This window comes from Cygnus atratus, chromosome 5 (assembly GCF_013377495.2).
Source record: "Cygnus atratus isolate AKBS03 ecotype Queensland, Australia chromosome 5, CAtr_DNAZoo_HiC_assembly, whole genome shotgun sequence".
Lineage (NCBI taxonomy): Eukaryota > Metazoa > Chordata > Aves > Anseriformes > Anatidae > Cygnus > Cygnus atratus.
The window spans coordinates 9,370,866-9,387,540 of record NC_066366.1 but is presented as its reverse complement, the minus strand read 5'-3'; the positions used below and the strand labels follow the sequence as shown (position 1 = coordinate 9,387,540).

General features: G+C 39.7%; 1 protein-coding gene across 1 annotated transcript in view; it reads left to right on the top strand.

The window, feature by feature from the left end:
* Positions 1-13,754: 13,754 nt before the first annotated feature.
* The window catches only part of ANO3 (anoctamin 3), a 213,241-nt gene continuing 210,320 nt past the window's right edge, over positions 13,755-16,675 (top strand). The window contains exon 1 of the mRNA XM_035550066.1: positions 13,755-13,908. Within this exon, the coding sequence (XP_035405959.1) occupies positions 13,755-13,908 (154 nt within the window). The remainder of the gene's footprint in view (positions 13,909-16,675) is intronic.

Below are 16,675 nucleotides of genomic sequence, written 5' to 3'. Positions count from 1 at the left end.
ATGAGATAAGGTAAAAATATTTATTGTGCTAAGGACAGCCCAGCATCTCACATTATGTGACTTTGTCAAGAGAGCAATGGGAACTGGAATGAAGCTTATCAATGGATAACTTTCAGCTGCTGACGTGATGGAGCTCTGAAAGGCACTAATGTAATTTTAGGGGATATCAGGCAAGAAATTTCAAGACATCTCTGTTGCAGTTAGGGAAGTGCTAGTACTGCAGCTTGAGGCTATACAGGATCTAAGTACTGTGTTAAAGCCTGACTAAAATTTTCCAAGATAAGTGAATCCAAACAGGCTGCTGATCTTACAGAATAGAAATATAAAATACACAAAGCTGACTAACTTGCTTTGGGTTAATGAAGGTAGTTTTCCAAGCCAACTACAAGTGCATACAATATAGCTAATTCCTTTCCTTTTCTGAAGCAAAAGTAGTGCCACAAGACTAAATACTCTAAAACTGGTCCTTGTGTAATTTAGAAATCTTATCTAGATTTTCAAGTAGTGGAATAATCTTCCTGGTGGGACTAGGCGCAGAATACAACTTACATAGAGGAGGAGCTAGGTAACTTCATGGAAAGAACAGAGTAGGTGAAGGTCTTGGGAAAATTGGAATTGATTTAATTCCTTGATGTCTTCAAAAAGTTGTGGAAGGATTAGGCAGCACTTGCACTATATAATTCTGTGACTATTTCTTGCCCTACAGGAATCAAGAAGTGCTTAGCTTTTGTTGCATGACACGTCATAAGGTTCCTCAATGATTCTTTCACTGTCTTCTCTGAAAACAGGGGATGGAATCGCTGCCCGTGACCACCAGGGACTAGGTTCGAAGACTTGAGTGGTTTGTACTGTCCTTGTTTGCCAACACTAACTTGTCAAACTCCAGTTTCCACTCGCTTGACCGCAGAGGTAAAGATGTAGCTCTGAAACAGAATTTTCAGTAGTAAAAATGATCCCCTTGGGAGCCACTTAAGAATCAGTCATTTCTGAAACTGAAACACATGATCCTTACACATTGGACAGGATTTTGAAGTCTTCTTATTTCAAGTCCATGATAGCCATGTAGGCTGTTATCACTGAACGGAAGTCAGCTAGGTCAGCTAAGCTTATACAAAATGCCTTGGGCAGGTTTCAGTAAATATGAGAAGATTTCAAGTAGTTAGGCTTGTTTTGATTCCTTCTCTCCCAAGCTATTAGGTCCTGTTCCTGAAAGCTTCCTTTCTCATGCAAATGAACTAACCCTAATGTCAGCACAATTTTTTTCATTTATAACCTTTTCTTCCTCATTAGGTCTTTGTCTTGGGCTAGAAAAGTGTTTGGTACCCTTCACTGCTGTTGACAAAGAGGATTTGTGCTGTTTGTAGGTGTCTTTTTGCTTCCTGAAGTCTTCACGTTGGTCCTCATCTTCTGAGGACTTGGATGTCTTTAGAATTTATCTTGTGTTCCTTTTATTAAAAAAAAAAACCTCAGGTAGACTGAAGTATTAAATCTGTGTATTGTATTGCTTGGGTTTGCTTGTATCCAAGATGTTTTCTCTTCTAAGGTGAGAAAATTTAACTCCCTTAGAGTACACTGTAAAAAAAGCATCATGCTATAGGGAGCAATCAAGAGAGTGATTTTGTTATTGGAGCATACCTTCAATTGTTGGTTCAGCTTTCCACTGTAATTGATATTACTATCCCCCTCTACAGAATCACCTGTATAATAATACTCTATTGAATGAGTGCAAATGGAGGCATCTGGCCTCATCTTTTTGCAGAGTAAGATCTGTCAGCAGTTCAAGGGATGCTCACTAAAACTAGAGGCCATAGCATAATGGTGAAATGAGGATTTGGTTGAACAGACTTCAGAGAATCAGTGTGCGCTATGGTGGTGTTGAAATTGGATTATGTTCATTTTCACTCTAACTTCAAGAAAGCTATATTATTGTAATTTTTGAGGTTAGTATTTAAAAAAAAGTGTTTGGGAGAGAAGAAAAAAATGACTAGGTATGGCAGCTCTAAGGCTTTTAATATGTCCAAAAGCTTTTATCTGAAACAACACACCTCTAGCTGCCTGTCCAAAGTGTCTGGTAGGGTATCGTATCATGCTGGCAGGGAGAAGAACATTCAGCATAGGGAAACGTGGGGACACGCAGGTCCCTCAGTCCTTTTCTGGAGAAAACTTGATGCTGAAGGTGCAGCTCTGCAGGCTCCGGAGCTGCTGCACAGGCCTGTTTGTTGTGCATGTACATGCTCCAGCCATGTTCCCTACCCCTGCTTGTACCCTCTTCTCTGTGGAAATACTTGCAGGAGGAGGCTGCAGACAGGCAATGCATGTGCCATTGTAGTTCTGTAAGTTACAAGGGAACAAATTTTCCAACATTTGGTATAAAACTGTCCACAGTAAGTTTTGTTGCAAGCAGTTCAGGTTTTGTTATATTGGTGATGTAGGATGTTTAAGTCAAAGTTTGTCATACAACAGTTTTTGAAAACTGAAATCCACAGAATATTGGGGAACATCAGAGCTTGAGAGCTCACATAATTTTCAAAAATAGTTCAGCTGTTTCTATACTTGGCAGGTCTTTGACCAAATGGTGTTGAAAAACTTTTTTTGAACGTTAAGCAGTCTGTGCAATGCTTCTCACTATCCTAGTGCAACTAAATGCATGAATTGCCTTATCAGAGGTATCTTCCGGAGCAGAACTTCTAACATAGTCACCCCTTGTAAGTCTGAAATCACAGAATGCCAGCCAAAAGGTTAGTTAGAATCAGTGTTTTTCCCTGGTAATGAAGAGCTAATTTCTAGAAGGTACAAAAGGAGTTCTTTCCTCTAAACAAGCCCTGATGTTTTGGTGGAATTATGGAATAACACTGCATTCAGTAAAATAAGTAGTTGTTCAGCCCTTTCTCTGAGCAGGAACGTTCTGGTAGGGAAACAGTTGCGTTGTTTTTATGTATTTTGATTTACGGAAGGATTTTGACAGTACAGGCAGATAGGATCAGGGATTGAGAAGAAGGGACCAAGAAAACAATTGCTGATATTGTAATAGCTCTCTGAACACAACAGCTGTGGGGTGGGGAGAATATGGAAAATTTTTATTCCTACATGTTGGGACTTGTGAGAACATCACTGAAATGCCAGAGCTGACTCTGACATTTACTTTTGGCTAGTGGTATGCTCTCTATAGACGGTGAACTGCAACCAGTGATACAAAGAGCTGAGCCACAAAATTACATGTGTTTGTTTCCCCCCCCCCCAGATTTCAGATGTACGTACTGTAGGCCTTCCTGTTACTAAAAGATAAAGCCAGGTGGGGGGGAATGTCTTCTCTCTGGTTAAATTGCTCTCTATTTCCCATTACCTTTCTGTTCAACAACAAGCATATGCTATCATGAAGCAAGTCAGACACCTAGTGTCTACTTGAAATTAAGTCATTGAGCAAGCCTATCATTCATAGGCTAAGCATGCTCAAAGTGGCTTCCTGACACTGAGGAAATAGTGTGCATCTAAAAGATTGTACGTGTGAATTTTTCAAGAAACTAACTTCAGTAATCTGATGGTAAATGCAAATCCAACTTGAAAAAATGCAGATGCGAAATAAACAGTTGAATGATGTAGTGCTTTGAGTAACAAATTGTCTGTAAGGACATACTATTGCATTTTACAAAATGTTGTTTTTAAGTAAGCAGTAAGTGAAGGTTTGAGGACTGTTTAATTTCCTGTTGCTTAGGGAGTACTTACTATGTTATGCTTAATGTGTCAAGTTCCTTAATAGGCTATCTTTATAGAGTTTTGTGAACCTAGGCATCTCTGTTTTGTCATAGAAATAATTTTTTCATACAACTAAATGTTTCTGAAACCAGTTGAATATATGCTTGTCTTTATGGGTCTTAAAAGTATGAAAAATAAAATATACTTTAATAGTTCCTATTTTTATCATGAATAAGGTAGAAACGATATTCTTGATGCCTTTGTTTGTGAGGAGGTCATTACTGGAAACAGAAGACAGCTGTATAGAATCTCAAAACTTGGGTGAAGTTGTGGTTGTATTATGATACTTGCTTTAATGAGATAAGTCTTCATTTAGAAATTTACTTTATTCTGTTTAATTTGATGTGTGTGGTGGTTGTTTTTTTTTCAGTAGTAGAGATTTTAGCCTCTGGAGGTGCAGTTCAAATAAGATCTGGTTACTGACTACCTTAAAAAGGCTTGATTGAGGTTTATGCATAGTATACAATTTCATCCTTTTGTGTCAATATTATGGATCCTTCAAATTCAAAAATGCTGAGGACTTAATGATGACTGTTTAAAGCTGTAAATCTAAGTGTACACAGTGCAGGTGGGGTTGAGGCCTTGAGCTTTCTGAGGAGATGAATGCTGTAAATGTTATTGATTATACAAATGACTTTGTTAGAAATACAATTTCAGTTAGAGAATTTTGTCTTCAGGTTAAGGAAAGGTCACAAAAAATGTGGTGAGTGAGACTACTAGATTTGCTAACATTTCAAGAAATGGGGGAAAAATCATCTTATCAAATCATCTCATCATGGTGTGGTGTTCTCAATGTGTACAATCGAATCACTCCCTGATACACTAGATCCAGTTACCATGAGTAGAATGAGTAATGTAAGCTGGAAATAAAGGCTGAGGGAAAAAGATGTTAGGAGTCCAAAAATTTGCTTATCTTAAAGAGCAGAACTGAGGCTCGGTCAGCTTTTAAAGGCTCATGGAAGGAGATGGTGTTCAATAGCTCAGCTGGAAAGGAGCTTTAAAGATCACCTACTCCAACTGCTTGAGCACTTCAGGACTATCCAAAAGTTGAAGTATACTAACTGCATTATCCAGATGCCCCTCTAACACTGATAGGCTAGGGTATCAACCCACCTCTCCGGTAAGCCTGAACCCTAAGAAAACATCTTGCCCAAAACCTTTAAAATGTCACGCTGAATTTGGTAGAAAGCTTGCAATTCATAAAAAACAGCTGTTAATTCCTAAAGCACTTGCCAGACTTGTGTATATATAAGTATATAAGTAAATGGGAATTGGGATGACTGATTTCATACTCTTATGCTGAGATGTTCATGAAATGCAAACATGTAAAACTCTACCCCGTTAAATTTAATCAAGTCTGAGTTCTGTCTGTGTGATTTGAAGTGTGGAGATTAGTCTTGGAGAACCCGCCCTGCATCTATGTTTGTCTGCACATAAGAGTTGCTATAGACTAATTAAATCATTAGAGAGACCTGGTTTGATTTTCATGCCCTTTACAGTCCAATGCTACTTTGTAAGATTGCAGCTATCATAGAGGTCTCTTTAAACTCCAAGGCATTCCATTGCACCCATGAATATCTTAGATGATATTTAAATTCCACAATTGACATCTAAAATTATTTAGCTGAAGTTACTAGAAGTAATGCATAGCTTTCAATTTTGTTTTTTGCTAGAACCTGTGTAAAAGTAGCTCATAACTAGAAAAATACATGAAAGCCTTTAGGAACTTTGTCAAGCATTGTAGAGGAGATTTGAGAAGTAATTGCTTTGTAACTAGGGCATGTTTTGGTTTTGGACTTTGCCACCAGTTTCCTCTGGGGCTGATCTTTGTTTCATTTATCTCTAAGGGCAATTAGATTACAATGTTTCCTGTGCAAGTGGAGAAAGGTATGTTTACATGCCACAAGCTTCAAAAATCACCTCATTAGATGGTTAGGAAATGCCTGGAAGAGCAACTGTTCTCCATAATTGGGCAAGACTCTTCGTCTTTCCTATTGGTATTTCGATCTTCGCTTTAGGCTACAAGCAACACCGTAGTGGAAACAGCACATTGCTTCAACCACGTGAACGTTTTATTAGCAACTGCAAAAGGTCTTTGTGTGTGACAAAGCATAAGGTTTATAGTGCATTATGGGAATGGTCTCTTACCCAAGCAAATATCTGATATTACAGTGAATGCATCTATATAAGGGCAGAGTTAGGATTATGTGCCTCCTTTCTTATGTTCATGTTTCCAGAAAAGATTTTTTAGACAATGCTGAAAAGTAGTTACTAGATAAATATCAGTAATGTGTAATAGGTCATCCTGGTTTTAGCTTGCTGGTATCTTCAGCGTATCTGATATCTATCTGGCATATCTTCGTTAGTGGTCTCCTCTCACTCTTAGAAAGTAAATTAATGCAAACTTCCAAGTATTGTTTTCTTATTGATAATACTGTAATGTAAACTAATTCCAACTGTCACCGTTGCTCACAAATGCAAACGATCCATTTTGTGATCTATTTTCCTGACTGCATGCTAAAAATCAAAATCAAATATAATTGGAAATGTATTAACATTATCTAGGAACAAAAACATGAGCATTTTGTTCAAGACAAAATAGGTTTTTAAAGACTCAGCAGTATAAATGATCATTCTTGCACTTGAATGATGGAGTATGTTCTAGATGCATTTTGTATATATACGTGCTGGCAAGATATATTAAGAAGTTTGGCTTAAATTAAATTTAGATAACGTATTTCTACAACTAAGAAGTGTTAAGATTAAAAAGCCTTCAGGTTTTTGGACTGCAGTTCATTAAGTGCATGTCTGCTTTTAATGGTATTTCCCTATTATAATTGGTAAAATTAGGTGATGACAGTGTGTGCTGTCTGGCTACTTAATTTTGTTCTTTCTTCCCTGGGGAGAATGATGGTCACTGTGTCCTATTTTAGGGTAGGTCTTCATTGAATCATGCAGTAATGCTTTTAACACAAAGAATTGCAGTAAACTCAAAAGGGAAATTGAAGTTTTTATGGGATAGTTAATTCATAATTAAATATTTCCTCCCAACAACCCTAAATAAGAAAATGGGAAGTAGAAAACTATGCTTTTAAGATGGATTATTCAATATTGCCGGCAAAGCTATTTGCAAAACATTCAGATGTGTTAATTCATCAGCAGAGTGTAGCCAGAATTGGTTCGCTTTTCTACCAGCTCAAAAAAGATAAAGATGATATAGTAAAATAATCAAATTCAAATAGTGCCTCAATTGATTTAGCGGACAGTCTGAGGTATTCCTGGGTCTGTAACAGAAGACAGATGGAGTTTTCTTCCTTACCTCTTCTTACAATGTAAATAACCACTTCTGTGGAAATCTAAACAGATAGCTCTTGAATTAATTGATAGGATAACATTAAACATGTGCTATGGTAGTATAAACTTTTTTGCTATTTAAAAACTGTTCTGGTTCATTACAGCATGCTGTATTTATGGTCTCTTTATGTATTAGGTAAAACAGCATTTGTTCTTTAGGTATAAATGAAGTTCTTTCTCTATGCATTGAAGCTGTCTCTGGTACAGATATTTACAGTTGCTCTCAACACCATTATTTTTGAAATCATCGGTGTTAAGATGTGACTTGAGAAGGAGAGCCTCTGTGCAAAGATGTTTTGAGTCAGATGCTTTATCTGTTGTATGCCTTCTCTGTTGAGAAATTCTTTCTGGCCCTTGATGTGGTGGGTTGTCTGTGACCAAAACCCTCAATAAGGATTGTAGCTATTTATAATAGAAATGAGATTGTTTCATATTGGACCTGTTTAGATTTTCTTTGGTAGGAGTTGAAAGGTAGGAATTCAGAACCAGTTCTATTTTGTTCCTTTCTTGCCTTCTCACAGTTTGAGGTCAACAAACATCCAGGAATGAGACAAATTAATTCAACTGATTTATCAATGCTTATCTTACTGCTTCTCTTCCATGTTGTTTGGTTCATCTGGGAAACGTGCAGCCAGATGCAATTTTTTTTCCTTGCAGTGCACTGAAGCCTCTGCTTTTTTTTTTTTGTCCATTGATCTCTATCAAGTTTGCCAATGAGCTGGCCCATGATGATGGTGCAGTCCGTATAAACTTCTGCCACAGGGGTCGTGTACACTGGACTTCATCTAGATCTGTGGATATTTGTGCGTTGTCTAGGTCCTTATAACTTACCTCCTGTACGGCTAATTCCCTCAGGTACTGAATTCCCTTCTCCATGGTGGTCCACTTGACTGGTAGACATACAAGTTCTTCCTTGAAGGGATACCTTTCCTTCACAGCTAACAGGAGATGCCTCCAGAGGCTGTGAGATCGTGCCCATCTCCAATTGCTTTGTCAATGCCTGCGTCTCTAGCAAGGGATCCCAGCCGCCTGGCTTTCCTGCCCTCTAATTCCACACAATTGGCTCCAGTGTCCCAGCACCGGAGCAGCCAGGTGACAAGCTGCTCACCTATGCAGCAACCAAAATCTTTTCGCACATCTCGTAGCTCACGCTGGTATAGGGTTCAGGTAGTTACTGTTGATTTTTTGACATCCTCATCTTCATCCTCCTGCACCTTTGATGGCCCAGCCTCGTCTTCTCTATACTTAGACCTAGCAGAAGACTGTCTGCGTTCTAAACGACCTGAGTCTCTATACCATTTTTTCACCTTGTCTACAGGGGCAACTTGCACTGCTACAGCTCGTTTCTCTGACCCAGCCACAGGGTCTGCCACAGGGGTTGGAATACTCTCTGCAGGGGCAACTTGCACTGCTACGGCTCGTTTCTCTGACCCGGCTGCGGGAGCTGGAACTGGAGTGGCTGCAGGGGCTGGAGCGGCTGCAGGGTCTGTCACTAGGTTGATAGTAGCATCAATTGCAGCTCGATAGGCACAAGCCAGACCCCAGCACGCTACAGTGATTTGTGTCACTTTGGAACTGCCAGAGTCATGACACCTTTTTTTCAAGCATTCTACCAGTTTTTTTAGGATTTTGCAGTTGTTCAGGGGTGAATGTCCAAAACACTGGAGGTGCCCACTGCTCTAGAAACCTGCCCATATCCTCCCACACTCCCTGCCACTCGCAACTATCCCGCCTCAAGACAGATCTCCAGATGAGATTCCTAAGTAGTTGTTTAACCTTAAACAAAACCTGAAGCGCATTCAGGCGACATAACAGGAACATGCTGGTCTGAGTATCCCAAGGATATTCAACATCTTGGAGAGCTACCGTAACTAGCTCGGGGGATAAGAGGGTGGTGAAGGAGGAAGGGAGAGTGAACAGGTAGGAAAAAATATCTTCCCCTGTCTCCTCCACAGATTGACTCCCTGACGAAAAAAGGCAATAGGTGTAATTGCTAATAGTTTCTGAGATATGGTTTCCGAAGTATAGAGTCAATGACAGTGCTGAGTACAAATACCAGGTTAGAGTCATGACCAGAAATCTCGTCATTTCATAAGTCATTGTTACACCGCACAGTGCCATAACAATCTTAAACCAGGGCCCGGAAAGGATAAACAGCGCGACAGGGAGCACATACAGAAAGTAACGTGCTATAAAACTCAATTTGCAAAACAGGCACAGCAGACTTGAGATTAGTCACAATGTTGATTGCCTTAGCAACTATTAAGCAGGTCCAATACTTATATCAATTTTAGTTTAACGCACTCTGGTCAAATCTGTCAATATCTCAACCCTTCGAGCCCCACGTTGGGTGCCAAATGGACTGTTGTGGTTTAGCCCGGCTGGCAGCTAAACACCACACAGCTGTTCACTCACCCTCCCCCCTTCCTCTCTGGGATGGGGGAGAGAAATGGGAAAGTGAAGCCTGTGAGTTGAGATAAAGACAGTTTATTAAGACAGGAAAATAATAATAATAATAATGATGATAGTATTAATAATAATAATGTGTATGAAACAGGTGATGCACAATGCAATTGTTCACCACCTGCTGACTGATGCCCAGGCTATCCCCGAGCAGCCGGCCCCCCCTCCACCACGGCTAGCCACCCCTATATATTGTTCAGCATGATGTCAGATGGTATGGAATACCCCCTTTGGCCACTTTGGGTCAGCTGTCCTGGGTCTGCCCCCTCCCAGCTCCTGCTGCACCCCTAGCCTGCTCGTTAGCAGGACAGAGCGAGAAGCTGAAAAGTCCTTGGCTTGGTGTAAGCACTGCTCTACAACAATTAAAACATCAGCATGTTATCAGTGCTCTTCTCATCCTAATCCAAAACATAGCACCCTGCCAGCTACTAGCAGGAAAATTAACTCTGTCCTAACTGAAACCAGGACATCCTCACTGCAAAGGCCTTGCCAATTGCTGTTAGACTATAGTTGGCTTCCTGAATAATGTAGTCAGGCTAAAAACTATTACATGAGAGTTGAGATGCCAAACACCTCTGAATATGCATTCAAACACAGATAGTGCACTTCTAAGCAGATGCCACACAGCAATCTCTAGATTACTTCCCATATTATCAGTGGTTGGAGCATGTTAACCTTGTAATATTAGCAAATATTCTTGTCTGCTGTGTTTGAAATAATATAATTCCAGTGTAGTTCAGCCTTGTTCTAGGAAGGTGATAACTCATTTCCTCTGTTTTGAACATCTTGTTTATCTGTGGTTCAAATAGGTATGACAAGAGGTTCAAATTAACACACGGATTCCCCACCGACACTAACAGAACAGTCCCTGGGAATAGGCACAGCTCTGTCCAAGCTGAGGTCATTAAGCTTGGGTCTTCAATTAAATGAAGGCATAAGCACTGAAACCTTGGACTAAGGGAGAATTGTGTCAATGCATCTTCATTACCGTATAAACATGTACTTCTCTTGAATTAAGAGAGTTTTTTTGCATGAGACAATTATTTGTCTTGACGTTATCTCTTATTTTTAGTCTTTGAGGAACAAGTATTCATAGCTTGGTTTGGCATGACTTGAGTTTTAGATCATAGTATCTGAATGGTTCATGATAATTAAATTTCCATTATCTCTGAAATACTGCTAGTGGTATAAACCCTACTTTCACATTCTAAAACCTGCAAATTTTGATGCTCTGTTGACAAAGCATGAGAACCGTGAGACTACTGTAAATAACTTGCCAGTATGTGTACGTGTTTGACCAGATGTATTAGAGTATCTATTCACAGAAACTTTAAGAGTCAAATTGTTTAGAGACTTTCAAGGAACAGCATGTTTTGGTGCTTTTGATTGTTCAGTTAAGTACCTATATGAGTACCTTCAGGCACTTAAGGTTCTGAAAATGGTTTGTTCCTATGCTATTTGCTAAGATTTTGTTCTAATACTTTGCCAGAAGGGACAATTGGATAGTGTTTCTTTTTCCTCCTCCTTACTCTAAACCTCTTGGCAAATAAAAGTAGTATTAAAATAGATCAGGCTCCTGGTTTTGCCATCTACTACTGTTGGTGTTGAAAGAGGAATGAGGATGCTAAGGGAGAGATGCTAAAGATGCTGTACCATACAGGACTTGAGCTGCTCACAGGTTGGCTCAGCTCTGCGCTGTCAAAGCAGGTGCAGTGTTAGGCCCTGAACCTCTGTTTTGCTTTACTAACATGGAAATGTCTATAGGCATCTGCTGCCTTTCACTCCTTCCATGGGCCACAGGGAAAAGGAGAGTAGGGTTTATCAAATTTCGCCACTAGGTTACTGCTTTCAATAGATAAACAAATGAAAAGTAAATAGCTATGAACAATATGCTGTCATCTTCTGCCACTGTAAAAAGGATGATCTTTACCTGTTAGCACAGTTAACATGTATTTCAGGGTATTTACACACACCCTGTAATGCATAAACGGTAAAACAGTTTGGGGAATCTCTAAATTGATTTAAAAAATGATGAAAAGCACTGCCTACTGTTAACATATGTATAAACATGTAAAATAAAGGAAAAAAGCTTATACAAATGAAAAACGGTCACACTGTTAAAGATTTGACATGCCTTAGAGTGATTTGCATATTCAGAGTTAACAGTAGCTATGTAGAAAACATAATAGAAACATAATTAGATGCTTCATTTTTACAGTAAACTACACTGAGTTCAGTGTCTTTGGAGAAACCTAAAACATCAGATACAGACTTGTGCAGGAAGTAAATTTGTTTGCATATGCTGGAAAAAATCACAGATACCCAGCTAAGCGTAGGAAAATGTCACTAACAGCCAGCATTTTCAACTGGGGGAAGATGGTTTTTAGAATACCGTCATGTTACTTCAGCTATCAATAGCAGTATAACCAGACTTCATGTAATTAAAAACTGAAATAGGGTTCTATTAACACTGCTGTATGTCTGTTCTGTTCTTTTGCCTTTCTTGGCATGAGTTGTGCTGGAATTGCCTTTCGAACTATGTAACATTGGCTTGCTTGTTTCCCCTGTTACATAACCATTTCTAAAGTTTGGGGAAGTGCTGTGATTCTTTGACCAGGCTGTCTTTGTTCCCCCACCCCGATGTGCATTAATTGAAGTGAAATGAAAGAACTGCTTCAAATTATTTCTGGCCTCTTGGAAAGCCTCCCCTGTGACTGAAATTCTTTTTTCAGTGCCACTTGCCTGCTTCTCTACTTAATAGCAATAGTCCTGTTCCACACCTGGGTTTCCTGCTTTGGTTGTAAGTCACCTAGACGATCTACTCTTGCAAGTTCCCTTAAATTGGAGAAGTGTCCCACTGGATGTTTGGCGTTTTCTTGGTTGACAGCTGGGTGCTGCTTAAGGATATGTTTCCCACACAGGCACAGGGGAGCTCTACCTGCTCCCAGTCGGCACAGGGATTGGAGAGGTAACTGCCAAAGGCTTGGTTTTAAACGAGGCTAATGTTAGCTGGGGTTGCCCTGGAAATTCCTCTCTCTAACAACTGGAGTTTACAGATTTGGGATTTGTCCCCTTGGTACCATTTAAGGGACTTTTTCCTACAAACTGCATGGCCGCATAGATGTTTCTGCATTTACTTCTCTTTCCTGCTAGCAAACAAGGTAAGCAAGTGATAGGCAGCTAATACCTGATGCATCATCCGCAGGTGCCTTTTCTCTAGTCAGGCTTGGTTTTTCCTAGCACAAGCTCGTGTGTGGTGTACTTGGAGGAATGACGATTCCTGCTTTAGCAGCTCTGCTGTCCTGCAGGGAAACTTGGAGCCGTGCAGTTTCCCCCGCCACCGGTGGGTGCCTCCCTCGGCACTGGTTAGCGGGGTCTCCAGCCGCCGAGGCACAGGCTGGAACGAGGGGAGAGGAGCTGAACGGGTCTCCGGAGTTCTGCCGGGGTTTATTTGTATCTAAGCGTGAGGAGAAGTGCAGAGAGAGATTACAGGACTGAGCCGGTTTGCTTAACGTTACTAAAAGCGGTTTTCCTAAAGAGGAGCTTGGTATAATCAAGGCTTAAAAACATGGAACAGAGGAACCAAGAGCTGTTTGTTGCTTGTTTTCAGGGACTGATGGAGTCTGTGGTGTGCCTGTATCTTGCTGCGCGCATCCCGGACACAGCCCTGAGCGCTCACCCAGGAAACCGAGCTGTGGCAGAAGCAGCTTCCCCCGTGCAGCTGCCAGGCTGGCGTTCGGGATGCACTTGTGTTCATTGGTACTGCTTAGCCCCTCCCAGCTGGACCAGCGGGTAACAAAATGGGAATAAGACTCTTAAAGTTAGTCCAGAACTTAGTGGAGATACAGATGTCTCCACTTACCTTTTCTATTTTTGTACCAGCTCCACAGAAATGCCATAATATTGTTGTCACTCCGAGAAGAGAACTTGTTAAAGAACTAGTTTCCTACACTCAAGAAGAGCTGCAATATGTAGCAAACGCTGCAGAGCTGGAAGAACAGCTTCATGGAAATGGAGTTTCTCAGTCATTAAGGAAGTTAAAAGCATTTTGCACTATTACGGCTTGGGGAAATATTTTTATATTAGGAAGTTATTTTTTCCCTAGACTGCAAATAAGCTGAAGTTAAGGTGGTTTGTTCTTTTATTGACTGGTTTTGATTGAGTTACACTGAGACTGTCTCACAATGTCAGCAGTGCTAATTGAACTGGATAAACTTTCTTCAGATGAAATTGAGAGCAAAGAGGATTCCAAGTCAGACTTTAAGGAAGGCAAATCAAGTGATTTATGTGCCGTTCATCAAGGTTTTCAACTTCACTGCTCACGTTCTGCACCAGCTGGTAAGCCTGCCTTTATATAAACTGTTTCCTCAGCTCTGTGTTCATTGACTCCTGTAACATGTGAGTGAACTATAAGACCAGATCAGCAACATGGTAGTCTTTGCTGTCACATATACGCAATCTGAAGTCATTTTTACTTACGATAAAGGGTTGAACACATATGCAAACAAACACCCTTTTCAGCATCTTCTGAGCACTCCAGCATACAAGGTACCGCTAGAAGAGCCCAAGAGGCTGTTACCTTGTATTACCTTGATCGTGATCTGTATGTGGATGCTAATGTGGTTCTTAAAGTAAATCAGAGCAGCCCGAGGAGTTGTGCTGGTATTACGCTTGGAACAGTGTGTACCGAAGGTGTGCCCTCTAGTGCTTAGTGCTGTGCCTCCTCTTTGGCTTTCCTCTGGCTTTTTTTATCATGTCAGGGCTTGTAAAGTGGTAAGTGTGCATGCTGTAAGGCTCTTCCATGACTATTATGACTCATCTATAGGTTTTATTTTGGGGCAGGTGTTAAAATAGCTATATATAGCTAGTCTAGCTGATACAGCTAGAACAACCCCCCCAAAAAAAATGTCAATTAAGCATCTTGAAACTTGAGTTTCTCTAAAAATTCAGTCATGAAAACAAAGAATGCGGCTGTCTCAATCTCTAACAGAACCACGGTTGATCAATGTAATCTCGCTTAAGTCCTTAATGCCTACTGAAGCGTTGAATGGAAATATATTTAAGGAATCCCTTGTAAGGATGACTACTCCAATATCTTGTGGGCTACATGTATTTGGACTTGCACTGCTCCCAAGGGATAATCTGATTTTTTATTTTCATGTTTATGATCAATGGAACAAAATGTAAGCAAGAGAAATAGGTAATATCTGAATATGTGACACTTGTCCTGTGACAGGACAACCTGCAAGATCTGGAAGACTGCAACTTCCACTCAGCTCAAGTAGGTGAATATGGAAATAACTGACATTTTCAACTCTGTGAAGAACTTCTGGAAGAGCTGGTCCTTAAATTCAGTTCTTGCACTTGAAAATGGACAAATGATGTCATGCTATCTGTTCTCTTGCAAGAAAAAATATCTTGTGCTTTCCTTACTAGAAATTTATTTTTTATTGAGCAACTTGACTAAATTTCCTATTTTTTTTTTTTCATAGTAGAAATGCTTGTGGAATCTGGGGATTTTGTGTAAACAGGTCTTTGCAGGTTCAGGAATCGCATTTGTCTGTTCCCTGGGATCCTGCAATGTGACTTTAAAATTACGTCTCCTACCCCAAACTGTCATTAAGGAACTTGTGCCTGCAGTAGGTGATGTGCTTTGCTACGTTACCGGAAAGTCCAAGTAATCTGTTCTAGCCCATCTTGTCAACCAATTCAAAAATGAATATTCAGCTTCAGTAGTGTGTTTTTAGTGGGATGGTAACACATCTGCAGGAGAGAGAGGAAAAAAATAAAACCTTGTGGGAGTCCTATGTTGAAAATACATACTTTTTCAAAGAATTACTTATTGGAATTATTTGTTGCAAATGGTTTACTTGGGCTTGCATGATATTGATCATCTTGTATAAATGCATTGTCAATGTGTTAGGGTTTTTTTGTTTTTGTATCATGGGAAGAATGAGGTAAATGCTGATGCTTCATATGCTTCGTATTTTTGATTTGGATGAATGGTTGTGGTCCATGGAATGGAATGCTAGTGCAGTTTCTTTCTTTGAAAATTTTCCTTGATATACTTTGCCAGTGGTTGAAGCAAGCAAGTCATCCATAGTTCAGTCTTGCATTGGGTTGGCAGAAATCTGAATGAAACAGTGACCAAGTTGCATTGGGATTCCACATGTCATTTCCTAAAAGGAACTTCTACTTGCTCACCCATAGCTATTAAAAAACTAACAAAAAAAAGCTTTTGCTTGTGTTAAAATGAACCTGATTTCTTCAAGAATCATCTGTTTCTTAGCATGCTGTCTCATAGACAAAATGAAACCTTTGAGCAATGGAAACAAGAAACATTTCTCTCAGGCGATGACAATAGTATAAAAATCTTCCAAGACATCAACATGCATCATACATCAGGGTGTTGCACATGGTTTTGCTGGTGCTAGCTCCTGTGTGCCATAGTATTCTACTCTCTAAAGATTCCAAGTCTTTCACATAGTCTCTATGCTTTTTAACAAATGAAGTATTTTTGAAAAGGATTTGAAGAACTCTGTTCTAAAATCATACGGAGCACCAACAAATAAAGGTATGAAACATTAGAACTCAGTGTAAACCTAGAAGAAGCATTAGAATGTTTTTCTTCTGTTCACATGTATTATGAGTTGTTGTTGAAAAGTAAATTATCACGCTTGTGCCATGACTTTTCATGTACAAAACAGAATTCAATATAAAAACATGGTCGCTTCAGAGAAAGCCTTCTCCTGTAGTGTGCCGATTGTTTAATTATAAACATGGCACTCAGCAGTGCTAATGCAGAAAAGTGAATACTCTGACGAACTTAAGTGGTATCCTGAAATAGTATGATGTTCTATAAACGGGAAATGGAATTTTCATTAGAAGACCTGGTGTTTATTCAGAGTTACTGGGACATAAAAACTTCTTAACTTTGTTTTTTTTTCCCCGTCTTAACCAAACCCTTATCAATGGGATATAAATATTCAGTTGTTTTCCTATGCAACTCATAAATAAATAAATAAATAAGCTTAACTTTCTGTATATCACTGTCTTCATCACTGATGCAGGTACCAATCCCGAGGCATATTTTATTTGGGATCTG